This window comes from Tursiops truncatus, chromosome 2 (genome assembly GCF_011762595.2).
Source record: "Tursiops truncatus isolate mTurTru1 chromosome 2, mTurTru1.mat.Y, whole genome shotgun sequence".
In the NCBI taxonomy this organism is placed as follows: domain Eukaryota; kingdom Metazoa; phylum Chordata; class Mammalia; order Artiodactyla; family Delphinidae; genus Tursiops; species Tursiops truncatus.
This window is the reverse complement of record NC_047035.1, coordinates 8,218,593-8,245,527: the sequence shown is the minus strand read 5'-3', so window position 1 is coordinate 8,245,527 and position 26,935 is coordinate 8,218,593. Positions and strand designations below refer to the sequence as shown.

Genomic DNA, 26,935 nt, shown 5'->3' with positions numbered 1-26,935 from the left:
TTAAAGAGAACCAAACTATGTACTATTTGAAGCCTAAAAAGTTGTCAAATAACAAAATGAAGCATTTGGTGATATCAGTAGAAAGAAGCTGGCAGCAAATTGTTTGGAATTTTACTCATCGCCTTATGCAATGAATAACAGACTTAGATATTTAACTTGAAGGTTGTTGTTAATTGATCTTAGTCTGTAGACTGTTGGTCCTTTCTATCCACACTATTGATATATACATTGTCAGAAAAGTTGGGCAAGAGATACCCAGTTGAAGTGTGGATTAATGAAATTCAGTGCTTTCCCCAGTACATACTGCTGAAATACAGGTGTTTCTTTTGTTGGTTGAATACTGTCTGATTTTCATTCCTATGTAATTTACCTGCACGGAGATTAAGAAAGCTCCTTTTTATTAAATAAGCTTGAAAACAAGATGAATGCACTAGGCTCTTAGGTAGAACATATTGGATCGCTCCCTTTATAATGAGCATTTAAAATCTGCCCTCCTAAAGCTGGAAAATGCATTCTCTCCTGTATGGAAAGCAATATAGTACTGAAATATTCCTCCTTAATTTTGGTCCGAACGAACAAAAGTGTCTGTGTTTATTCCTGCCTAATGCATCACAAATCTGCTGACATGCTAACCTTGGAGTCTTGGCTGGCGTTAATCAGGCCTGTGCACCGGCAGGAAAGATGTACCTAATGCACTCCATCAGTGCAGTTTGCATATGGAAGTTCTCACAGGGGAGCTGCCCTGTGCCAGCTGAGGGTTACCTGCCCACTGCAGTTATTGTATGTAATTATCGAACCAATCTGTTCAGCCCAGCAGGGTTTAGATAGTAATCATGAAGCAACACTTTGGAAAAGAAAGATGTAAGGCACTCTCCCCTTCTCTCATCAGTTATATGAAGTTACAGCCACTCTTCCAGCTATTTTTGAGAAGTAATACCTCCATGTACAAATCTGCTAAATGAATGCCTTTGAAAGTTTTTTAAGGTTTAGTCAAGATGTTATGTTTATATATGTGAAGCATTTTCTTCAGGACCATGATGGGAATCTCTGAGGTTTAATCTTTCCACAGCCACCGTTAAGAATATTTTGAAACAGTGGGATTAACTGTAATACATAGATAATAACAGTTCTGACCATTCGGAGGTTTTAACATAACGCGGCTTGAGTAGAGTTGTGCTTTCCCATGTAGTTCTCTTTGGAACAGAACCCATGGTTGCCATTAGGCAAAAGAACAATGTCCTGTCAGCAGACATTATACCCTTTTATAGCTGTACACAAAATGGCCTGAAGTGAGGAAAATTCTTAGGCAAAGTTTAACTTAATATTGTTAGGAAAATATATAAGAGGACATTCTGATGTGTCGTGAATCTGTGAAATTTGGGAAGTATCAGATGATTTCCTGAATGCTACAGACTTATTTTAGGCAACCTAGAGAAGTAATGAATTCTGATGTAGATTTTAACACATTTAAATTTGAGATTACATGGGACAAAGTTGCATGAAAAGTGCAAAGTTTTCAATTCCTTACTAATGTCCTTCTATAGTTATACCTACGTATAGAGATGTTAAGTATTTTAAAACTTTACACAGGACTGAGCTAGTTAGGAAATGTAGTGATAGAAAGTAAGAAAAAGAAATTGTATGAACATTTGGGAAGAATGAATGGTGACAGAACGTAGGCATTAACTCCTAAGTAACACTCAACTAGAAAAATATGTAGAAAATAGGAAAGGCCTGAGAGAGTGGTGGAAAATCCAACCTGTTTTTGAGATTTTAGGAGCGCTTTGTACTTTTAAGACTCTTCTTTTACAGTAAGGTTTATGGCCCTCTTAAACTTTAAATTATAAAACATTTATTGGAAGTTTGCCATTATTGATCCACAGAATTTCCCCATCAGTTTAGAGGGCATAACCACTGATGCGATACATGGGCCAGGCACATATTTTACTATTTATCAAGTACATTTACCCCACCCCACACATACAGCGTAAAATGGGGCAAATAAGTATCATTGGCCTGAGCAAGTATCAGCTTTCAAAGAGAGTTTCTGTATGATCAGTCCTGATGGTTAAAACATGGCTTTCAATAATAAATTATATGAGGCATAAAAAGTTAGAGGTGGATATAAGAAATATACCCACTTCCAGACTAACTGTATAGTTGAAGGTTTCCTTAATCCCCTTTTCTTTCACCCCCCACCCCTTTCCTTAGGTGACCCCCACCAGGAAGTTGTGTGTATTCTTCCTGTATGTTTTGACATACCCACACCTGTATAGATTCATATATATATGCTAATATCTGATAAGTTTGTATATTTTCTTTTTTTTTTTTTTTTGCGGTACATGGGCCTCTCACTGTTGTGGCTTCTCCCGTTGCGGAGCACAGGCTCCGGATGTGCAGGCTCAGTGGCCATGGCTCACGGGCCCAGGCGCTCTGCGGCACGTGGGATCTTCCCGGACCGGGACACGAACCCATGTCCCCTACATTGGCAGGCGGACTCTCAACCACTGCGCCACCTGGGAAGCCCTGTATATTTTCTTAATTGACCATCATGCCACATCTTTTTCTTTTTTTTTTTTTTGTTTAATTTTTTATACGTAAGAAGAGAAAGAAAGAAATAGAGCAGAGCACACAACCTGGCGTTGAAGATATGGAATGCTCAGATACACAGACAGAAGAGGCCACACAAACCCGTAAGTTGAACAGTCTTGCCTCTTAGCTCTTTTCTTATATATAATAAACACAAATTTCATTTCCTCCCACTGAATAAGGGGTTAACTATTTGGGTCATAACATTCTCATTTTATAATTTAAAAAATGTAGGAGAAGATCTAATATTTATACAGTATGTATCACAATGTCCTTTGTTCACATTGTGTTATTTACTATAATCATGTCTATAATAATCATGAAGTTGAGACCAGGAGTTACTCTCATTTTGCAGATATGGAGCCCAAGACACAGAGCATTTAAATGACAGAACTGTTGTGAAAGAGTTAGACGTAGAGACCAGAACTCTTACCTCTCAGGCTACTATCTCTCCGGTTCTCCACACTTACCGCCGAACTCTAGGCGTGAGAGGGAATGTCAGGAGTCAGGTGGTTAGTACGTGGCTTACTGCAGAGTCTGCCAACTCTTCTTTTCTCTCAGCAAGTTGGGATGCAAGGAATTAAAGCCTCGAATCATCACTTCCCAAAGGTCTTGAAGCAAAAAGCAAGGTAAAGTCATTTCTTCAATGGCTTATGTACTGGTGCTGAAGGCACTTTTAGTATGGAGTAGTTCCAGAAGTGACATTAGCAAAGGCAGCATCTGCAAAGGGCAAGACTAGGTTGGACTTTGGTCTGGTTAATAAATGGCCAGTCTGTGGTGTGTAGGCACACCTGTGGGGCTCAGAAGATGGGAAAATGTGTTCCAGGTTTCGTGAGAGATGGTTTACTTGCCTCAGTGAGGAGAGATTCAGAGCTGGCTACAGTACCACTTCCACCCCCCGCCAGATATCTCTTCTATCTGTCTGCCTTTTATTTATTTATTAGTTTATTGGTCCTGAAATATTTCTGATTTCTAATAGAAGAGGCTTATTTTTGGTAAAAATTTCATCAAAGTGTAAGTGCCCAGTAGAGTTAGGCCAGTGATGTATTTTTACCTTCCCTTTGACAGTGATAGCCATGCATGTTTGTGGAAGGCAAAAATTGACTTTCAAAGAGAATCATCTTCACCCTGCTTTTATTAACATTTTCTTCATTATATATTATGGATAGTACGTCCTTAGGTTTATCTGAATTTACCCAAGAGAATCCTTGGGATAATTGAAGAGCGAGTGTATAACGTCACTCTGGAAGCTAAAGGTTTTGAAATAGTCCCTCTTACTTTTCTGCTGCCATCTTCCATTCCCTCCTGTTTTTGTTTTTTTTCCCCTTTCTCCCCTGTCTTGTTCATTCTGTTACTAGGAGGTGGGGAGTCCCAAGGAGCAGCACATCAAAGCATGTCTCAGCCAGAGGCGGCAGCAGCGGCTGTGGCAGTGAGTGGGAGCAAAGTTAAGGAGCGTTTATGAAGATAGAGTAATATTCTTACTCAAATCCCTTACATTTTAAAACAGGAGATTTTAGCTTAGGAAAGGGCTTACGTTGTTATAGTAAGGTTGATACCCATTTAGACCAAAGCCAGTTCCTAGCTGTGCATAGGGAAGACTCATGCGTCTCCTCATGCCTAGAGGTCATTTGTTATCCGAACTTTGCTTAGTGAGCATCAGAGGTATTTGTTTTGATACATACGTGATTTTAAATTTGACTGTAATTACGAAAAATGTTTCTTATACCTAAAATTTTAATTTAAGGTCCTTATACTGATGGTTTTTACTGTGAGAAAATATATTAGTACTTTTGTTTTATTTATTAATGACAAAAGAAGAGAGTAGACCCCATCACTAATTTAAGGAGAATAATCCAGATTTCTTTTTGATATTAAAAAATGAAGATAAAAAATAATCAAATTCTTTTATTCATATAAACTCTAAATTGCTTTAATTAAATACTGTTCCAATTGTAATTCTTTTCCCCCCCCTAAAGTATAAGGCTAGTTAAGGTATTTTACTATCTAAATATTCATAAATGAGAGAAATATTACCTGAGATAGTAAAATGTTATTGCTTCTAGCAAAGAAAACTAAAGCAATCCAAGGGTTCATGAAAATGTATGTTTATGTATTCATCAGTTTAAAGTAACCTGAATGAGAAGGCACATTATTACATTTGAAGTTTTTTAAAGAAATATATAATTCAATGAATTCTGTGTTTTAGAGCTTTAAGATTTTGCATCAGAAACATGTTTCAAGAATGGTCACCTCTAACAGCTGCTTTAGAAATGTCAGTTTCTTCATTAACAATTTTATTTTCAAACACGATTTATGGTTTACATATGGTAAGAGATTTTTCTCACGGTGTGATCTCTCAGAATGCTGTGCCTAGCAAAATGGGGACAACTTTCCTTTAATATCTATTTAGACCATTTAAAAAACGTGTAGGGCTTCTCTGGTGGCGCGGTGGTTGAGAGTCCGCCTGCCGATGCAGGGGACGTGGGTTCGTGCCCCGGTCTGGGAAGATCCCACATGCCAAGGAGCGGCTGGGCCTGTGAGCCATGGCCGCTGAGCCTGCGCGTCTGGAGCCTGTGCTCCGCAACGGGAGAGGCCACAACAGTGAGAGGCCCCCGTACCGCCAAAAAAAAAAAAAAAAAAAAGTGTATAATTTTCTCGATACACCTAAACTCATTTTGACTAGCTGGGCGTCTATTGTGTAAGAACACATTCTGAAAGCTTTCTAATGTGTCTTGTGTAGGTTTTCTCAAAGAAAGAGAGGGGTGACGGGGTCGTTTTCAAGAAGAACAGAGGCCTCTAATCCTTGTAGTTTTATGCAAGGCATGATTTTTACCAATTGAGAAAATTTGGTAATTTGCTCCAAGTAATTTTTTTCCCCACAAAATGATAAACGTTTAAAAACTACACATATTCTGGCATTTCAAAACCAGACCAATATTTCAGAGCTGTACTAAAAATTAGTTAATACAGCCATGATATTTATGGCCAGTATACTTTGTCCCTACCGTTCATACAACAGACAGAACTCAACAGCCTACTCTTGGTGGTGTTTTTGAAGTACCTTGGATTTTGGACCATTCTTGAGGATTCTTTGAGGAAAGCATGACTTATGTTTACCCCTTGAATAGTTGCGGTCTAGTCAAGAAAGAGATATTTTTAAGGTACCCTACAAAGAAATTTCCCACTGTTTTTTTCCTTCTGCATTATAAAATCATAGAAGAGTATCCCAACCTTGTATATTTTATTTTTCAAGTATTAAGTTTTACACATTAGTCTTATGATTGGGCCTTTTACCACTAGTAAAGTATTATGAAAATGAGTATATATGGGATGGGAGGAGAAATAGATTTTTTTCTGCAACAGTCAGAATTGATTATTAGGAAAAATACTGAACTGATAAAGTCTCTAAGTTGCATAATATGATTATATAATAAGTTGCAGGTGGTGATGGCATTCTTAGTTGCAGTGAAAAACTTTAAATCTAGATTGAATGGGGATAAGCAGTAACGGAATTTAATCTAAGAGTAAAATGTCAAATTAGGACATTAATGAGAATATAGCAATAATCGTTGACCTTAGTGTCCTTTTTTTTTTCGCGATACGCGGGCCTCTCACTGTTGTGGCCTCTCCCGTTGCGGAGCACAGGCTCCGGACGCGCAGGCTCAGCGGCCATGGCTCACGGGCCCAGCCGCTCCGCGGCATGTGGGATCTTCCCGGACCGGGGCACGAACCTGCGTCCCCTGCATCGGCAGAAGGACTCTCAACCACTGCGCCACCAGGGAAGCCCTAGTGTCCTTTTTAATGTGACTATAGATTCGAATTTTATTGAAAGGGAGATGTACTATAGTATTGATTATGGACCTTGATCTTGCGATATCCTGTTATTCCAATTTCAGACAATCACAGCATTCTCAGTTTTCTATGGAAAATTAATTTCAAAATTGTTGAAGTAAAAACCTAAAAATCTACCATGGGATATTTTTAAAAGAAGGCTATATCACAAAAATTGAAGAAAAAACTCAAAGAGTTTAAACCCACCATAGTGTAGGCCATGCAGAGAAAAGAAGATACTCGTATAACTTTGAAGTTTGCATGAATTGAAATGTATGGCAGTTGAATAAAAACTAGAACTTGGAAAAATAACAAACTGATCTTCCAATTAAGTACCTAAATAAACCTGTAGTCAGAAAGCCTTTAGAAACTGTTTATGATTAGACATGTGTGGTAGATATTTTGTCCTAGATTCAAAGAATGTTTTGTATGTTTCAGAAGAGAAGTACTGATCTCTTTGCTGTTTAGTGTGTTTATTGATTGATCGTGGGCCCCACGCTGCCCTCACGCTGGTACCATCGCTCTCTCCTGGCAGAGGGAAGCCTGAGGCCATGGAAGGCACACTCCTCTTGCCAGCACAGGCCGTTGTGATCGGGCCTAAGCTTGTCCTTCTGACTCTGCTGTGCTCGCGGTGGAGGTGGCCTGGGGTGGGGTGGGAGACAAAGTCTCCTTGGGGAGGCGGATCCACATGCTCCCGGTAGAGAAGCACTGCATTCTTCCAGCGCAGGAATAGTTGGAGAGGAACTGTCATAAGGCACTTAGGCCAGTATCAGATGTGATACTTTTCTAGAAGGCGACTTAGCTGGGGTCTGTTTAATCCCTCGTGGACAAGACTTTGCATTTGGATTAGCCCAGTGCTCTTCTGCCTAAAGAGTAGAGGGAGCAGGCTTTAAAAAGCAACACAGTTAGAAAAATGCCTTGCTTTCCATAATATGCATATCCTCAGTGCTTCCCCCCAAGGAATACCTATCTTTTTTTGTTTTAACTTTTATTTTATATTGGAGTGTAATTGATTAACAACGTTGTGTTAGTTTCAGGTGTACAGAAAAGTGATCTGTATATATACACATACAGATATCTATTCTTTTTCAAATATTTTTCCCATAATATTGAGCAGACTTCCCTGTGCTATACAGTAGGTCCTTGTTGCTTATGGAGTACCTATCTTGTTGCTATAGTTTACATTAGGAGATAATGTTTTTAATTGTACAATAAAAATTTGGGGGAGAAATAGTTCAGGACCAGTGTAAATGGGGTATGTTTTTACCAGTGGATGCATTCTGTGTAACTTCAAACTAGAAGGTCGGCTTTGTTAGCATATTTTTTGACACACTAAAAAAATTAACACAATTTCCTAAGATTTTTAGGGTATTAACAGTTATAACTTGTGTATCAGTTTCGTCTCCACAAATCATCATAGTCAATTAGATTTTTAAATATTAATAACCATATATGGAAATACTTATATTTCTGTTCTTTTGCTTTTGTAAGTTAATGACTAGTGATTTAAATCTCTTTGTTTTCTCTTCAAGGTTCGAGAACCAGGAAGAGAGTCCAGAAGTAAATCAAATACTGTGAACCAGTTTTTCTTTTCTTCCTTTCATTTGACTCTTTCCTTCTTTCATTTGACTTTTCCTCTTTTTCTGTATTAAGTGTTTTATTTTCATGTGAGTCTTGTGGAGTGGGGGAAACAATGAAGTACCTATGTCTTTGAAAAGCAGACTTTTTTTTATTAAATACCTTGTAGAATTTACTAAAGCCTAATTTATAAAATTTCACAGTATTAAGGTTATACCCTTGAAGCTGTCCCATGCTGTGTGTTTGAGGTTCTGGGGTACATATAAGAAATATTACTATGACATGCACTTTTCTAATCGTTGTATATTTCCTACAGTGTATAAAATGTTTGGCAAAATCCTTACTTTTAAGGAAATACACAACTTAAAATAAAGGTCTCTTTTTGCTTGATACAAATTTGTTGTGGGCATAAGATTTGTTTTGTATTGATTTTGCTCAGTTCCACAAGCATTTGTTAAGCACTGCTCTAGGAAATGAGAGGTACAAAGAAGAGAAAAGATTATGAAAGAAGAAATGGAGTAGTAAGTTTATCTGAGAGATGAAATACATGTATTTGAAAGATTACTTGAGAATTACATAAGTATGCAAGCTGTATGGTAAGAAAACAGGCAATTATCAAGTGGTGGCCAGATCAAAGATTGTTTTAGACTGGCTTCCTTTAAGGAAATACTGTCAAATATATATATGGCTTATTCATTCACAAGAGATTATTTTTCTTCCAAGTTTATTTTTTGGTATGGTATAATATTTGTACAGTAAACCAAGCACTTTAGAGTTTTAGTGATTAGAAATTTTAAGATATAGAATATATAGTTGCCTTGGGAACAAAAGCTTGGAATTTCAACATGAACAATTTCAAGATTTACTTTGTTAGAGAAATTGGGATTGGATTGGATTTTCTAGGGGTTGTACACCTTACCACTTGTAGCCTGTACAATGTTTTTAGATGGTGTATAGGTACACTTTTATTTAAATATGTAAGCATTTATTTAATATGTATTTAGAATATAAATAGCACGTTAAACTGGTGATTTCTCTATTGCTTAGGACAAGCCTAAAGTAGGTATTTCAGTTTTTAGAAAAGCAAGTTGATTTGAAGAAAATACTAAGTAAATAATAGTACAGGTGGATGTAGACATGTCAGAAACTGTCAGGGTTGTACCAATTCTGAGCAACTCTGAACCAACACACTTTACCTTTTGGCTCTCTGATGTGGTATTTAGTTGTCACACGAAGCATTTATCACTGCAGTGGTCGGATACTGAAAAACGCAAAGCAGATCTGCCGACTTTCCTTTGAAGGTTAATCTTTTAAATGCCTCCTGAAGTTCTAGGGCTCTGTGACTTTACAGAATAGAGAACTAGATTTTGGGCAGAGCCTCCTCCTGTTTTCTGTAGAATGTTGGATTTTAGTCCTCATCAGTGTTATGGTCCCAAGTTTATTTGTAACATCTAAATCAACTCTCAAGTTCTGTTTCAAACACATTGATGCTTAAAATAGGATAAAATGTGTGTGGTGTGTTTTTGTGTATGTGCCTTAGCCTTTTTTATTTTTCAAAACACAAAAACATAGCAAAACCTGTTGGTTAAATATTAAGAAAACAAACATTTCCTCACATATTGTTTTTAATAAGTGCTGGCATTTTCTCAAATGTTGCTCTATTGGCAGGGCTGCAGAAATGAAAAACTAATAGCCATAGTAGCCAGTTTGATTCATCGGCTGCATCCCCTTATCCCCTTGTTCTGCTGTTCTGTTCCCTACCTTACTCTGGTTTTTCTTACCCCCCCTTATTTCAAAGAAGTGGTTTAATAACCTCCTTGTCCGCCAGAGTTATGCTTTTTCCCTTGCCTTTTTCAGTTCCATACTTACTGTTTTTTATCTTGTGTTGTTTTTGTTTTCTTTCCAATCCCTGCATCCAGTGGGTTTGCCTTTCTTTATTCTCCCTTCACAATCCAACATCCTTATGGACGTGTTCCTGGCCCCATGTGTCCTGCCTTCTCTGCCATTTTCTTATGTCCTTAGTGAGCTGAGGGTTTCTAGTCTGTTGAGGACCCACCCCTGTGCAGGCTCCTGTCCTTCAGACAATGGGAGCTACATGTGTGCTATATTTTCTAGACAGCAGCTGGTAAATCTTTGATAACCATCTAAGCCCTGATGTAAAATATCTTCTGGGTGTTCTTCAATAGTGATCTTTTAAGACAAATCAAACCTAATAGGCCAGGGCAACAAAACCCCAATTATTTCTTTGAATTACTAACTTAAATGTGCATATCAAGAGCTAAGTTGCATAGCAATGAATTAGTGGTGGAAATATAAATACATTATATGTATTTGTGTGCGTGTGTGTATGTGCTTGTTTATCCTTTAAAACTATATTCATCTGGTCATCAAAGTGTATTAATAGTACTTGATCACTGTAGAAAATTTAGAATATACAGAAAAGTGTCAAAAGACACACTAGCCATATTACTACCACCCACAGACAACCACTGTTAACATTTTGACACGTTTTTTTCCAGCCTTCTCTATGCATTTTTATCTTTAAATATCATACTTTATAAAAGCTTTATATTCTGCTCTTTAAAGTGAACATTAAATACTTTCCATCTTATTACAAATACTTCATAAATATAGTTTTTATGTTTCTATAATATTTTTTCTTATGGATTCGTGATAATTTCATGACCATTTCCCTAATGTTGGAGGTTTAAGTTGTTTTCAGTATTGGGATATTATAAACAATATTCTTGAATAAAATTGGGCGTAAGTCTTTGTCTACATGTACAAATATTTCCTTAGATTTTCAAAAGGGAACCATTGGGTGAAAGACTATGAAAATGGAAGGTTATTGGTGCACATTATCAACTTGCTTTGTAAAACTCCGTCAGTTAACACTTTACCCAGAAATCAGTGCTCAACTTACATTTTTGTCAACCTTGAGTGCTACTAATTTTTATAATTTGATAAGGTAAATTTTTTTTAATTGCTAGTGAACCTGAGCAATTTTTTATTTTTAAACAAATCATTCTATTTGCTTTTTGATGTGTGTGTTTGTACTGTTTATATAGTAATGATCTTAACCTCTGTCATGTTTGTTGCTGACTTCTTCCAGTTTATTTTTTGTTGACGATTTAATTCTTATCGCTTTAATCTGTTGATCTCTTTCACTGTCATTTCTGCTACTGTTTTAAAATATTTCCCATCCTGATATCAGAAATATTTACCAGGGTTTTTTCTAGGATTTGTGTTTTAATGCTTCTGAATTTTTACTCCATGTGAAATTTAATGTGGTGTATGTATGCCATGAAGTAAGGATCACAGTGGACTTTTCTCCAAATAGCTAACCAGTAGCTCCATTACCATTCGTTAAATAAATTCTCTTCCTCACCCCCTTTCCATCCTGGTTTGTGTTGCCTGTTTTATTACAGATTAAGTTCTTATACCAGGGTCTGTTTCTGTCAGTTCAATTTCATTGATCTGTCTGTCTGTTCTTATGCCAGCACCACACTGATTTAATTAGTGCCATTTAACTTATTAATTCTTATTTACTGCCCAAACCCCATTAACAGAAATCAAAATGAAAGAGAAAATTCATTTATGATCTCACCACCACCACAAAAATCAAACGCTTGTCCTTTGGCTGTGTTATTTTTCAGTCCTGTTTCATGCTTACATAATTTTTCCTAGTTGTAATAGTTGCATTGGTGAACTTTTGTGTGTGTGTGTCTTTTAAAGTTCCACAGTTTATTCTGTATATACCCCTGATTCATTAACCTCTACTGGTATAAAGAATACAAGAGACACTGAAGAAGTGATTCTGTGCAGTATACTGCTGACCAGATGGTTTAGGCAGCTCTCTTTATCACTTGGGTGTTACTTTACAAATAAAATGCTTACTATTTTCATTGTACTAAGAATGTGTTATTCATATGTTGGTGAGTTTTATTATAGCAGTAGTATTTTGCAACTTATGAGTAGTGTTCCTGAATTTTTGTAATTTTGACTCGTCATGAAGTTACCTGTAAAATTTCTCCGTTAAGCAAGTACAGTTTTATTTATGAACCACTGCAGAGGATCTTCAAAACACTCTTTCCTCTTTTTGGCTTGGTTAAGTCAACCGTTTTTTAAGGGTCTGAGTTATCAGTGGAGTTGGTCTATAAGGTAATCTTTGTGCCTGGAGTACAGAGGCAGGAAGGAATATTAAAGGCACGGATCCCGCCTTGGGTGGGGGGCTGGGGAGGAAGTGGGACAGTAGTCTGAAATCTGTTTCCATTTTTCTGTAGGTTGTCTTTCTGCTTCTGGTATCTTTTAGAAGCAAGTGAAAAGTGATCACAGTTATGTAAATGAAGACCTTATAACACCTGGACTACAGATTGTTTAATAACTAAAAAATTGCTGTATTTAATATTTTTTCTGACCTTGACATAAAAAGCACAGTACAGAAGTTCATGGTGCGCCTTCTCGGTATAATTCTCAGATGTGAGAGATACCTCACACTTTCCTTATAAGGGTCGGATATGAACTTAAAAGAGTTCTGAACGACTGAAGGGTCTGCTAAGCCTGAACGCTGGAGAGTTCTAGGGCAGTATGTATCCAGGGAAGGTTACAATTGGAAGTACATGTTGATTCTGTTAGATTGCCTGGCCAAGAGAGTCATGGTTTCCGTCTTGAACTTTTCTAGATAGAGGAATGTGCCTTTAAGATCCTTAAGAAAACTTTCATGTTCTAAACATTTTAGTTCTCCCCCCCCAACCCGCCAAAAAAGAGCTTTTGTTTTTTTGTCTTCCTTTATTTCATTAACTCTTGTAGAACATTTTGGGGCTGACGCATGAGTCAGTCCAGCCGGAGAAGTATTGTGCACATCCTAACCTGCTTAACACTGGTTGCAAAGGTGTGTGATGTGGTCTCTGTGTAACACCCCATCACCTCCTACCAGCCCCCTGAAGTTTTTTTTTTTCCAGTTTTATTGAGAAATAATTGACAAACATCACTGTATAGGTTTAATAAGGTGACTAGCACCCCTCAAATTTCTCCTGTAAAAGTCCTTGGCAGATGTTTAAGAGCTTAAGACAAATATGTAACTTACCCTATAATTTATAATTTAAAGAAGGATCATTTAGGGCTTCCCTGGTGGCGCAGTGGTTGAGAGTCCACCTGCCGATGCAGGGGACGCGGGTTCGTGCCCTGGTCCAGGAGGATCCCGCGTGCTGCGGAGCGGCTGGGCCCGTGAGCCATGGCCGCTGAGCCTGTGCTCCACAACGGGAGAGGCCACAGCAGTGAGAGGCCCGCGTACCGCAAAAAAAAGAAAAAAAAAAATAGGAAGGATCATTTAGACATTTCTTAAGATACACATGCAGTCACAGTGGGCTTCCCACCGACACACCTTTTGTTAAACTTCCTAACTATGCTTTTGAAAAAGAAGTCATCTGTATTCCAGGTGCTACAGGCCCAAAATAAGTCTTTGATTTGTCATGCAAAGTGTTCAGAAAGCAGAGGTGGCTGAAATTATATCAAAATGGTTCCCAAGGCCCTGTCTGTTCCTGTGGAGGTCAGAGGAGCCACAGCCTGCAGAATCACAATTTGAGGTCAGGAATCCGGAACCCCTGCTGTTCCCAATGAACTGTGTGATGTACACAGAAGAGCTAAATGAACAGTCATGAGAATACCTGGTTGGTCTTTTAGCAGCAAAATTGGAGGTGGGGGGAGGAATATGAAACTTTTTAAAACCGCGGGGTTTTTTTTTTGGTGGTATTGTTGTTGATATCCCTATTTGAATGTATAGTCCCTAACAAAAGAAGCAAGATGCCTTTAGACTGCATTTACTGCTCTTGATGACTCCAGTTGTGTGTAAATATTAGAAAACAGCAGGGTCCTGCATTCCAAGAATCACTTGAGCAGTGCCACGAAGACAAGTGTCCTGACTGGTGTAGTCATACTCCCCAGCTCTCCTGCTGTTTCTAATCTGTGCGCACAGCCGTGAAAAAACTGGACTGACATTTACAGGCACAGCAGGGAGACACTTGACTAGGGAATGTTAAAGACTCCGGCACCTCCAATTCAAAGTGGCCACCACACATGATAAATCTTCACAGGAGAGCTAGCCTGCACTTCCACTGATGCCATAATGAGGGTATCTGTAATGAAGCAAAGAAGTAAAACATTTTCCCCCCACAAGCTCAACTTTTTAGCAGTCTGATATTTATTGTTGTCTTTTTCAGACCTAAATATCTAACAGGAGAATCTCATCCTGTGTCGGTGAAGGATCTTTTCCTTTTGAACTGCTTTTTGGAGTCTGTTTCCTGTCGTCCTCACTCCTCCCTAGGGTTTTACAGGGAGTTTCCTCAGGAAAGAACACTTCCCCATCAACTGTGAATAAAAATAAAATTTCCCGGAACCTGCTGTAACTGATATGGAAAAGAGGGTCAGTTGCTTTCTGCCTCGAGACTTCCCTCTCTGTTTTGTCCCAGCGAGCTGCCGGATTTGTATCCCATAATACCAATAATGCAATTAGGTTGGCTGCACAGTGTCTGGTTGACTTCAGTTAAGAGTTTCTTTCCCTATGGGAATAAGACCAGACAGACTGTCATTTGCTATTACTAATTCTGCTTAGCATTATCACTGGAGCTTTTTTGTAATTAGCTATCTTAGTTGGCTCTTAAATTTTAATAGCCAGTTGAAGCTACGTTTTAGCCAAGTTCCATATCTAAATTGCACTCAGTCCATTAACAAAGTTGGTTAAAAGGCTATTAAAACAAAAGCCAATATATGGTGGTTCGCACTTGCATCTTTGCAGCAGGAGCAATGCCAGCCTCCCCCCTAGTTCTCTAAAGGAACTTTCTCTCCCCAAAGTTACACATAAGCTGAACTCAACTTCCTGAGGGGCAAGAAATTAACATCAACAAGATTTTTAGTACATGAACATATCCAAAACTGTCACTGCCAACTGCCTTTTCCTCTCCGTGAGGGTTCTTTGGGGTTTGGTTTTATTTGGTTGATGGCGGTACAGGGAGGAAGAGGGGCATTTAATATTCCAACTTAAAGTTGACGGGTTTGAAAAGTGAATAATTGAAATGATGTTTTTCTCCATTTCAGCTGATCAAAATTATTAGCAAAACCATCTGAGGCACCTTCTGGTGGAATTGTAGTCTTGCTGGGTTTAAGTCTGTAAAACATTCTGCCAGACGTTAAAAAAAAAAAAATTTGTAGACGAGCCAGCACATAGGCTCAGACCTCGTGCCTAACTGATAGTCCCCATTGTTCGTGGTTTTTAATTCAGATCATTTCTAACTCTGACACACACACCCACCCCAACCCTTTGCAAATTGGTTTGCCAAGACTTTACTTTCTTCATTGAGTGCCCACTCCCTCCATATTGGGACAGTGGGTCTGTTTTCCATTTTCAAAGATCCTTGATTTCAAAATTTTTTAGAATTTGTGAAGCAGGCTGTCAAAAGAAATTAGACTGGTGCAGGCACGTTCAGTTGAGGTTTTTTCTCTGAATCATCAGGACCCTGGGAATGAAGATGTGGAGAGAAACTACTAGGCAAATAGGTCCTGTCACCCTGACTCAGCTGAGTGCCTCTGAAGAACGTCTCCACCCCCAGTCTGTTGAATTTGCCGATGTCCTCTTTTAAAATGAAGAGTTTATCTGCCTCAAAAATATACAGGCTTTTTTTTTTTTTCTTAAACTCCAAATGGTGGCTTTTTCTATTTCCCCATTCAGAAGATATTAGGAATTGTAGTTTAATCTTAATTTTTAAAGCAGTAAGCGGCAGGTTGGAATACTTTCCATGCCCCAGTGTCTGGCCATTCTTCTGGTTAGCTTTTCTCTTACTCAGAACTGCTGTCAAGCTGTAAGCTTTGGTGGTGCTATCCTCCCTACCGAAGGCCACCTGGCAGACAAATTCTAGTGAAACCCAAGGGTTCGTTATAATTATATTTCCATTTTAAATATGTTTAGTAGCTCACATTCACATATGATCTTTTGTCTGGATTTGCTTCTCTAGCCTTTGGCTAAATGGCTGGGTTGCCATCAGTGAGAGTGTGGCCTCCTTGACAGAGATGAAGAGCTTCACCTGTCTTAACAAAGGACCAGAAATGCTGGAGGGCCTCTCTGGTGGTTTTTGTCCTCTGTCAGAAGCTGATGGAAGAGGTCAAGATCATTTTATCCAGTGTTAGATGATATGCAGTGAAATTAATATACTATTAAAAATGTATAGGTAACGAGTTGGCCTTTGATAAAGATAGAACTGGCTGTGAAAATCGGGTCACAGACTCTCTTAAGAGGTCAGGGTTGGTGGTTTCTCCCATGAAGACTGAAGGCAGGAACAGCCCTACCGTGGTTTTTCAGGGGACCCTCTAGCTGTTGATGGATGGCCTTTGTGGGCTTTAAGTGATAATGTCTACAATATATGTTAGACCTCACCTACCCATACTTTATTTTAAACTAATTTTTAGGAGATACTCATAGGTAATACATGTATGGTACATGATACAAAAATCAGTAGGAACAAAGGTAAATAGTGATTATATTGTACACCTGTAACATATAGTATTTTACATCAACTGCAAAAAAAAAAACTAGAGAGGATGATGGGAAAAAAGAAAGTAATTGGCAGAAATTTTAAAATAGCATACCATATCACATATGGGAACCTATTATGTATATTAAATATATATGCTAAAAATTAACTTCCAGCATCAAGAATATATAAAAGTACTTTCATTCAAAAAAGGTAAATGGTGAAGTCTTAAATTTAAGATTATGGACCACCAAGGAATCTGGATAGAAGATAATCCTGTTTTTGTTTCATGAAAAACTGAAAGAATCCATGACAAAAAAATTAAGAACCTTTCCTTTTCCGTAGCCCTAGGTTCCCGCCCCAGAAATAAAAACTGTTACAGGTTTGGATAGCCTTCCAAAGCCACAATCTGCATATCCATTAATGGAGGGGGGCGGGATGGGGAAGGGGAAAGAAAGAATGCAAACTCTTATTTTTTCTATATTGCAATTTATTGGGATAAAGGCTCTAGCCAAGCTATGAGGTCAAACACCTATTTTAATGTAACTGCTCACAATGGGCGTATATCATCTCATTATTCAGTCGGTTTTATATTATCCTTTTCGAAGATCTCTTAGTGATTCCATCAGTAGAAGAGACTGCAGCTTTGCCTGTCTATGCTGAAGGCAAGTGGCTGGCTCTAGAACCCAGTGCAGGCCTGGGGCCCAGGTTTTCAAAGCTTCACCCACCTGCGCAGCAGTCTTCCTGGGTCGCTTCTTCCCCGCTGACCCTGGGGTTTCCTCTTTGCATCTCTTTCGTGTTGGATCACCTGTTACCTGGCCCAGTGTGTTTCTCCTTGGTTTACCCCTCTTATCGGGAGGAGCACATCCTCCATTAGTTCCCTGAGAAAAAGGTGTGTGGGAGGTAAGTTTTTTGAATTCTTGCATGTCTGAGGATGTCTTTGTTCTACCTTTCCTCTTGGCTGATAGTTTGACTTGTACAGAATTATGGATTGGAAATAATTTTTCTTCAACGTTTCGAAGGCATTACTCTGATAACCTTCTAGTTCCAGAGTTGCTGTTGAGCGCACTTGAAGCTACTCTGTTCTCTCTTTCTGGAGCTTCTGTTCAGATATTGGGAATCATAGGCTGATCTTCTAAGCTTTCTTCCTTCTCCCCCCACTTACTTTCTGTCTCTTTTGTCTTTTTCCCTCTACTTCCTGGGAGGTTTCCTCAATATTTTCTTCTAACTCTTAGGATTTTTAAAAATTTCTGCTGTCATATTTTTAATTTCCAAGAGCTTTTTGTTCTCCAAGTGTCCTTTCTCGTGCGTGCAGGATCTCCTTATATGGCTGAGGATTTTCATTAGAGTATTTGGAAGCTTTTTTGTTCCTACATAGTCTCTGTTTCTACAAATTGCATTCCCACTCCCCCTTCTTGTTTGGATCTTTGTCCTTTATTTTATTTTTATCTATTTAATTAATTTATGGCTACATTGGGTCTTTGTTGTTGGGTCTTTGTTGCTGCGCAAGGACTTTCTCTAGTTGCGGTGAGTGCAGCTTACTCTTCCTTGTGGTGTGTGGGTTTCTCATTGCGGTGGCTTCTCGTTGCAGAGCTCAGGCTCTAGGCATGCGGGCTTCAGTAGTTGTGGCACTCAGGCTCAGTAGTTGTGACTCATGGGCTCTAGAGCACAGGTTCAGTAGTTGTGGCACATGGGCTTAGTTGCTCAACAGCATGTAGGATCTTCCTGGACCAGGGCTCGAACCCGTGTGCCCTGCATTTGCAGGCGGATTCTCAACCACTGCACCACCAGGGAAGTTCCTGTACTTTATTTTAGATGGTTTCTTCGAATGTCTGGCACTTCCTTGGCTCTCTATTTATATATAAGTGCAAGCCATTAAAAGGTGAATGGGAGTTCCGAGTCTATGTGTGTGAGGGGGAGGGGCTTAGAGCTGGCATTTTGGGGCTTCCATGGAGAGCGACTTGAATCGGCCATTTTTAGAAGAACCCCATCCTTACCCTGAGACCTTCAGAAAACTGCACCTGAGATGAAGGCTTATGTGAAGGTAATTTATTTGTGAATGTGGTCCCAGGGAGCAGAGGTGAGGGACAAGGGAATGGAAACAGGGAAGGAGGGAGCACAGTTACAGGGATGCATCATCAAGTTGGCTACGCCTGAGAGTGACTGACACTCACATCCTGCAGAACCTTCCAAAGAGCCCATTGCAATGCATCTCACAATCTCCAACCCATCTCTCTTCCTTTGGGTGTGAAGCTTCCCACACTTCTGAGTTGCACATGTGGAAGGTCCGCTCTTCCTGGCAGGCATCTCATACAAATCCCAAAGAAGGAAATATAAGAGAGGCCATCAGGTTACACTCACGAGCTGGTGGAAGCCTGTGTGGAGTCTGTCACTGCAGCTTGGGCTGGAATGAGAGAGGATTTGAAGCAATGCACTACCATGTGATTATCCTAAGGTTTTTTCTGCTTGGACTAGTCCATTTCCATAGAGAAGTTTCTTTTGCCCAGAGAGTTGAATTATGAATGCTAAACTTAAGAGATCTCCATTGTCTTAGCTTGGGCTGCTTATAATAAAGATACCATAGACTGGGTGGCTTATTTCTCAGAGTTCTGGAGAAATAGATTAGAAGTCTGAGGTCAGAGTGCCAGCATGGTCTGGTTCTGATGAAGGCCCTCTTCTGGGTTGCAGACTACCAGCTGCTTCTATCCTCACATTGAGGAGAGCAGAGAGGGGAAGTGAGTTTCCTTGTACTCTTATAAGGGCACTAATCCTATTTATGAGGGCTCCATCCTCATGACTTCATCTAACCCTAACTACCTTCCCAAGGTCCCACCTCCTAATGCCATCATATTGAGGGTATGAATTGAACATAATGAATTTGGGGGAATGCAAACATTCTATAACACCCATCCACTGTGGATTTTGCCTTGTATGGATTGTGCTTTTGGTATCAAGTCTAAGAACTCAGCCTAGCCCTAGATTTTCTACTTTTCCCTAAAGTTTTATTTTTGTGTTTCACATTTGTCTGTCATCCATTCTGAGTTAATTTTTGTGTAAAGTCTGAGTTTTAAGTCAAGATTCAGTTTTTTTGCCTATAGATATCCAGTTGTTCCAGAACCATTTCTTGAAAAGACTGCCCCTCCTCTGTTGAATTGCTTTTGCACCTTTGTCAAAAATTAGTTGGACATATTTTAAGTGGGTGTATCTGTGGATTTTCTTTTCTGTTCCATTGATCTCTGTGTTCATCCTTCTGTCAATACAATGTGCTGTTTTGATTATTGTAAGATATAGTAAGCCTTAATGTTAGGTAGAATGATTCCTCCCACTTTGTGCATTTTTAAGATTTTTTTTTTTTTTTTTTTTTTTTGTGGTACACGGGCCTCTCACTGTTGTGGCCTCTCCCGCCATGGAGCACAGGCTCTGGACGCGCAGGCCCAGCGGCCACGGCTCACAGGCCCAGCCGCTCCGCAGCATGTGGGATCCTCCTGGACCGGGGCACAAACCCGTGTCCCCTGCACCGGCAGGCGGACTCTCAACCACTGCGCCACCAGGGAAGCCCAAGGTTGTTTTAATTATTCTAGAACCTTTGCCTTTCTATAATAAATTTTAGAATAAACTCATGTCTATGAAAAAAATTTGCTGGAATTTTAATAGAAGTGACATTAAAACTTTGATTAATTTTGGGAGGATCAACATCTTTACTATGTTGAGTCGTCCTACCTGTGAACACAGTATGTCTGTCCATTTATTTAGGTCTTTGATTTCTTTCATCAGTATTTAAGTTTCAGTATGCAGATCCTCTACATATTTTGTTAAATGTATACCTAAGTATTTTATTTCCTCTGGAGCAATTGTAAATGGTGTTGTGTTTTTAATTTTGGTTTCCACAGGTTCATTGTTAGTATAAAGAAATGTAATTAAGTTTTTTGTGTTGATCTTGAATCTTGTGACATCAATGAACTTACTAGTTATCAATTTTAAAACTCAAGTATTGTGTTCTTGTTATGGTTAAAAAAATGAGAGATCTTTGCTTTCTTCTACTCTTTCCTATCATCTCAATAAAATTATGTGTTTTTAGATAAATTGGTAGTCAGTGTTTATATTATTTCAATTAGGTAGGTATTGTTTATTTCAATCATATCAAAAAAATCTATCAAATTCTTTCTTTTTCTAATTAGAGGCCTGCCTCCTGGAGCCTTCCTTCTCGCTCCGTTGAATACTAGTTAGTCCCCGAGTTCCTGCAGAGCTCTTCACCTAGGGCTCCCCCTCATTGTAATACTGAACTTCTCTACCACTTTGTTGTATTGAATCTCTTGTTCCTGGTTTCTATAGTTTCTTTCTTGATTTTGTCTCTTTGCACTAGTACATCCTCCAGAAGCTTCTTTAAAAACATGTGATGGAGGTTATTATTAATTTTTTTAATCCTTGCATGTCTGAAAATAGATACCTTTAATGTCTCTTCACATCTGATAGTTTGGCTAGGTATAGAAGCCTAGGTTGAAAAGTCTTTTCCTTCCATATTTTAAAATGTTGCACTACTGTCTCCTGGCATTTAGTGTTGCTTAGGGGAATTCCAATGAATTCTGATTCCCTTTTCTCTTTCAGACTCTTAGGATCTTCTCTTTACCCCCCTTGCCGTTATAATATTTCATACCTTGGCGAGGCTTCTTGTCATTTGCTGTACTGGGAACTCAATTATTTGTCAAATATTGAACATTCAGTTTGTTCCAGGCACTGTTCAAAACTCTGAAGGTTCTGCGTGAATAAGACAGATGAGGTTTTCCAGAGTTTATAATCTTGTAGGGAAAAAAAAGATAAGAAATATACAAATAACTACAATAATTTCAGATTATGACAGTACAGTGAAGAATATACAAGAGAAAAATGAATTTGGAGAAAGTCTGTTGGACAGCGGGTGCTATGTTAGTCAGGGTGACCAGGGAAGATCCCTCTGACGAGATGATGTCAGAGCTGAGACATGGAGGGCAAGAAGGAGGGGGCCACCTGGAGAAGACGGTTCTAGATAGAGGCAAATGGAAGAGTAAAGGTCCTGAGCTCAGTGCGTCTGAGGTGCAGGGGGTAGAGTGTGGCTGGAGTGGTGGACAAAAGACGCAAAAATGAAGTTGGACAGTTCAGCAGAAGCCATACCACATCACACAGGGCTATGGAAAGGAGTCGGGATTTTATTCTACTTGAAATGAGAAGTGCTTGGAAAGTTACACACAGAGGAGTGATAGGCTCCACTTTCCCCTTTTAAAAGACCACCTGAGCTGTTCTGGGAGAACAGGCTGCAGAGGAACAAGAGTAGAAACCAGCGGTGACCACTGAGGAAGCTGTTTCAGATTTTCACATGATGTGGCTTGGGCTCTGTGCCCCTTTCCTACCAGAAGACTTTGTTTCTCAGTTCTGAGAAGTATTCTTTGATTATGTCCTTCCCTCCAATTTCTCTGTTTTATGTTTTTGGACCTCTTAGCAGTTACTTGTTGGACCTCTCCTGTTTTTTCTTTATGTATTTCATCCCAGTTTTGGGGATGTTTCCTTCATTTTATCCTTAAACATTTTTAGAGATGATTTTAAATGATTTAGGCCATGCTGAGTGGGGAAGGAAGGCTAGGGTCCAAGTGGGCTACCTTGTTTTCAGCCCCTGCAGCTCTCTCTCCAGTTCCCCGAGGAACCTGGAGCCCTGTGCTGCTCAGGGAAGCCCTTCAGGGGCTTCCTCTGCTCTGCTAGGTCAGTGGGTACCCACTGTCTGCCAGGCACCGTGTAAGTGTTGGCAGATGAAAGGACAAGCAGAACTATTAAAGGAAAAATACTTCTCTAAGGGATGCTCAAAGCTCAAGAGAAGTGTGGAGTTGGGAGGAATAGTTGTACACGGCATATGAATCCAGGTGTCCAAGCACTGACCTCCTGCACCCTAGGGGACACCAGAATGTGCTGGCATGGGTAGTGGAAACGATTTTTGAGTAATCATGAAAAAAGTAAAAAATGCCAGTGACCGGGAATGGGCAAATCTTCAAATGTCATATTTGTCACCATATTCTGGATTTAGTTATTTAAACAAATGATGCTAACCTAAACCTTTTTTTTTTTAATTTTTGAGTTTTCCTTCCTCCTCCTTCCTCCCTTCCCTCCCTCCCTTCCTTCCTTCTTTCCCCCTCCCTCCCTCCCTCCCTCCCTTGTATATTTACTTTGCCAATAGTTAGAAGGAATAAAAAGAGTGAAACTTTATTTTAAGGCAAAGGGTCCTGGAGAATGTGCAGAAATGTGGGCATTCAAGAAGCACATGAAAAGCTGCTCAACATCACTAATTATTAGAGAAATGCAAATCAAAACTACAATGAGGTATCACCTCACACCAATTAGAATGGGCATCGTCAGAAAACCTGCAAACAACAAATGCTGGAGAGGGTGTGGAGAAAAGGGAACCCTCTTGCATTGTTGGTGGGAATGTAAATTGATACAGCCACTATGGAGAACAGTATGGAGGTTCCTTAAAAAACTAAAAATAGAATTACCATACGACCCAGCAATCCCACTACTGGGCATATACCCTGAGAAAACCATAATTCAAAAAGACACTTGCACCCTGATGTTCATTGTAGCACTATTTACAATAGCCAGGTCATGGAAGCAACCTAAATGTCCATTGACAGACGAATGGATAAAGAAGTTGTGGTACATATGTACAATGGAATATTACTCAGCCATAAAAAGGAACAAAATTGGGTCATTTGTTGAGACGTGGATGGATCTAGAGACTGTCATACAAAGTGAAGTGAGTCAGAAAGAGAAAAACAAATATCGTATATTAACGCATGTATGTGGAACCTAGAAAAATGGTACAGATGAACCGGTTTGCAGGGTAGAAGTTGAGACACAGATGTAGAGAACAAACGTATGTATACCAAGGGGGGTAAGCCGTTGGGGGGTGGGGATGGTGGTGTGATGAATTGGGCAATTGGGATTGACATGTATACACTGATGTGTATAAAATGGATGACTAAGAAGAACCTGCTGTATAAAAAATAAATAAAATTAAAAAATATATATATACAATTTAGGTCTAAGATTATGAATATGTTTAGTTATTCATAAAAATATATACGTGCCATATATAAGAAAAAGAAATGTGTTACCTATTCACACTCCCAAAAGAAAAGGGTACATTTGAAGTAAATATTTGTATATATGGGTATCCTAAAAAGCTCTGTAGTATATATATGATTAAATGTTTATGTTCCTGTTAAAAAAAAAAAAAGAAAGGTGGGCATTGTATAATCAGGTGGAGTCATAGCTGGCTGGCAGAGGTCCCCCAGAGGAGTCCCTTCTGTCCTGCTGTCATGCTCAGTCCTTCTGTCCACATTTCCATTGTCTTTTATATAAAGACATAGAAACCTGCTTATCATGTCTACAGATGAAATAATTTACTAGCCGTAGCAGCTTATACTTTGGATGATAGCAAGAGTCAGGAGAGTCTGGTCGTCTTTCTGATCATCAGTCTCCCTCAGCAGCCTGTGAACCTCTTGTCTTGGTCTTTGAGCCTCAGTAATAAGCGCAGCATCTGGCACGTGGTTGATGTGGGATAAATATTTGCTGAATGAATGAATGACTGGCTAGAGGATGAGGAAAACTGGGAAATGAAATTAATCCGCCAAGTGTTAATATTCGGGAAAAAAAATCAGTTACCCAAGAATAGGATGAAGACATGGCCCAGCAGCAGGTCATGGGGAAAGGAAGGAGGCTTGAGCTGATGACCATCTTCTGGGCCAGGAAGGTGATGTCCACACCGAGGCTGCTCGGCTGATTCACTCTGCACACAACAGACCACATCTTGGTGCCCCATTTGCATGGACCTGGACAACGTGAGGTGCTTCCAAAGAGGGTGGGAAGGGTGGAGAATGCTTAAGAAACCATGTCACACCAGGAAACACTGAAAAAACTGGGATGATTTATTTTGGAGAAGAGTGTGGGGAGTGTGGTGGAGAAGGTTGGTGTCTAAAATATTTGAAAATCTGTCGTGTGGAAGAAGAATAAGAGTCACTGCAGTCCCTGGAGAAGACAGAACCAGGCCAGATGAGGTGGAAGTTAAAGGGAGACGGCACCACACAGAGAAGCGACTGATAGCTCTCAGATCCAAAGGGAGCCAGCAGCCCTAGTGAGGCAGTAAACGCCTCGCCTCTGGAAGCTTCAAGCAGAGATTGCTAAATATGGGACTTTTCTAGCGGTCCAGTGGTTAGGACTTGGCCCTTTCACTTCAGGGGGCCTGGGTTAGATCCCTCTTCAGGGAACTAAGATCCCACAAGCTGTGTGTTGCAGCCAAAAAGAGAGAGAGAGAGAGATTGTTAAATAATATCGTTGTGGGGTTCCTATCCTAGAGCCTCCATCTTGTAATAATAAATATAAAATTTTACTATTAATTTATTGAGTGCTTACTATGTTCTAGGCATGGTGCTCTTTTATATGTATTATCTCATTTCATCTTCATAGTGACCTTGTGACAAGTGACCATAGTGAAAATCAGGCTGCTCTGATTTTCCAGGAATCTGATGCTTAGAGGTCAAATGACTTGCCTAAAGTCACACAGTTAATGAGTTATACAACGTGATATGAGCCCAAACTTGTCTGCCTCCCGAGCCACCCTTTTTGCCACTGTACCCTGTGGCCACAATCTCTGAGGGTAACTCGGTGCTGTGCTCAGCCATTGCAACCTGGCCCTCACACCTCCAAAATATTTTCAACCCTGATTGTATCAGTTAGTGTGGGCCAGGTAACAAACAACTCTAAACAGTTCTAAAATCTCAGTGGCTTAAAAACCACAGTTTTGTTGTTGTTGTTCTTTTCCAGGTTCCATGACCCAGGTTGCAGTGGGAAGAAGAACTGGGAATACTTGGTGAGGGACATGAATGGCTTTCATACCTAAGCAGGAGGAAGTGGAAAATAACAAATTATTGGTGTCAGATCATGGCCTAAATGGTAACAATGTTAAGTAATGAGACTTGAATTTCCTTGTAGCTTATGGAAAGTGATTTTGTTATTTTATAATTACCAATGGGCTGCAAGAACGGCCTCAGTCATTAACTCCCTTGGGTGCAAGGCTTGGTGGCAGAAGTGAGCCACGATAGCACTGCTTCTGTAGTCAACAGAAGTATAGAAGCTTTTGGATGCCCCCCCGCCATCTCTTCTGGTGGTTGGTCCAGGAATACAGGTGGGAATCCATCAAGCATCTTCTGTCCATAGCTGAGGGCAAGTCCTGTGCTACACACAGTTTCAGATCTCTCTCTGCACTCCCCCCTCTGTCTCTCTTTCCCTCTCCATCTCTCTAGCTCTGGCTCTCACTCTCCTCTACCCCTTCCTCCCACCCCCTACCCCACTGCTGACTTCTCAGGTATAACGTGGTACACTGTCCTTGTTTGGAAATCAAGCACCAAATCCAGAAATAAACCAACTTAGAAAAGGGCAGAGGTTCTTAACTCATAGCTCCCCTCTGTTTCCGGAAGAACATGGCAATGATGGACAGAGTGGCGGGAATTGCTCACAGGGCAGTAATTAAAATCACTTAGAAGACACTCCATATGGCCAAAGCCATGTTCAACGTGTGTGGAGTCTGGAGGACTCTTTCCTCTGCTTTCTCCCTACTACTCCAGCAATACCTCTAAAGTTCATGATGTTTCTAAGTTAGGAGGTTCTCATTTCAGGTCATGAGAATGTTGCCATGCTCCACCTTCTCTTATAGATGGCCCTCCTCTAGCTACTGCATACAAGGAGTTAGCGTTGGCCAGGGGAGACAATGGACATGAAGCACATCTTCCATAACCTGGAATCAGAAAACTGGCTGCAGCTGTGTCAAGTTGAACCTCACAGATTTCTCTTACTCTTTTTGATTTCTGAAAGTTCCCTAACATGATAAAATACAAGATGCCCAGTTATATTTGAATTTCAGATAACACATAACTTCTTAGTGTAAATATCTCCCCAGTACTGCCTGGGACGTGCTTCTCCAAAAAACATGATTCATTATTTATCTGAAGTTCCAATGAAACTGGGTGTCTTGTGTTTCTGCTACACCCCACCTGAAATGCAACTGCTGCTAATTTTCAAATTATGTGAGACAGAGCTTGGGAAGGCACACTGCCAAACAGCCACATGGAAGCAACGTCTCAGACCATCTTCCCAAACACATCATTTGGGAATCAGGTGCACAACGGAATGCCAAAGACAAATGGCTTTCATCTGCTTCCAAGGAAGGCCTGATACTGCGTCTTGGGTTACTAGAAATCCTCTTGATTACCCTCCACAGGAAGAGAACCACAGCAGCAAACACGCTGCAAGGTAACAATGAACCCTCAACTGTAGCTGGATGCGTATAAATGGGGTAAAACGCATCCCCTCTCCGAAGCAAGAGTGTGATGCCAAAG

The 26,935-nt window shown here is 39.8% G+C and overlaps 1 protein-coding gene across 8 annotated transcripts in view; it reads left to right on the top strand.

Annotated features, from left to right (window-relative positions):
* VRK1 (VRK serine/threonine kinase 1) overlaps positions 1-25,471 on the top strand; it is a 95,083-nt gene extending 69,612 nt beyond the window's left edge. For 5 of the 8 annotated variants that reach the window (XM_019952586.3, XM_019952575.3, XM_019952579.3 and 2 more), the window contains 2 exons: positions 2,603-2,693; positions 7,953-8,394. In XM_019952586.3, coding sequence (XP_019808145.1) covers positions 2,603-2,693; positions 7,953-7,984 — 123 coding nt within the window. In that variant the 3' untranslated portion in view covers positions 7,985-8,394. Of the gene's footprint in view, positions 1-2,602; positions 2,694-7,952; positions 8,395-25,364 lie in introns of those variants that run through there. The other 3 variants (XM_033850646.2, XM_033850649.2, XM_033850647.2) reach the window with 3 other exon arrangements.
* Positions 25,472-26,935: the final 1,464 nt, after the last annotated feature.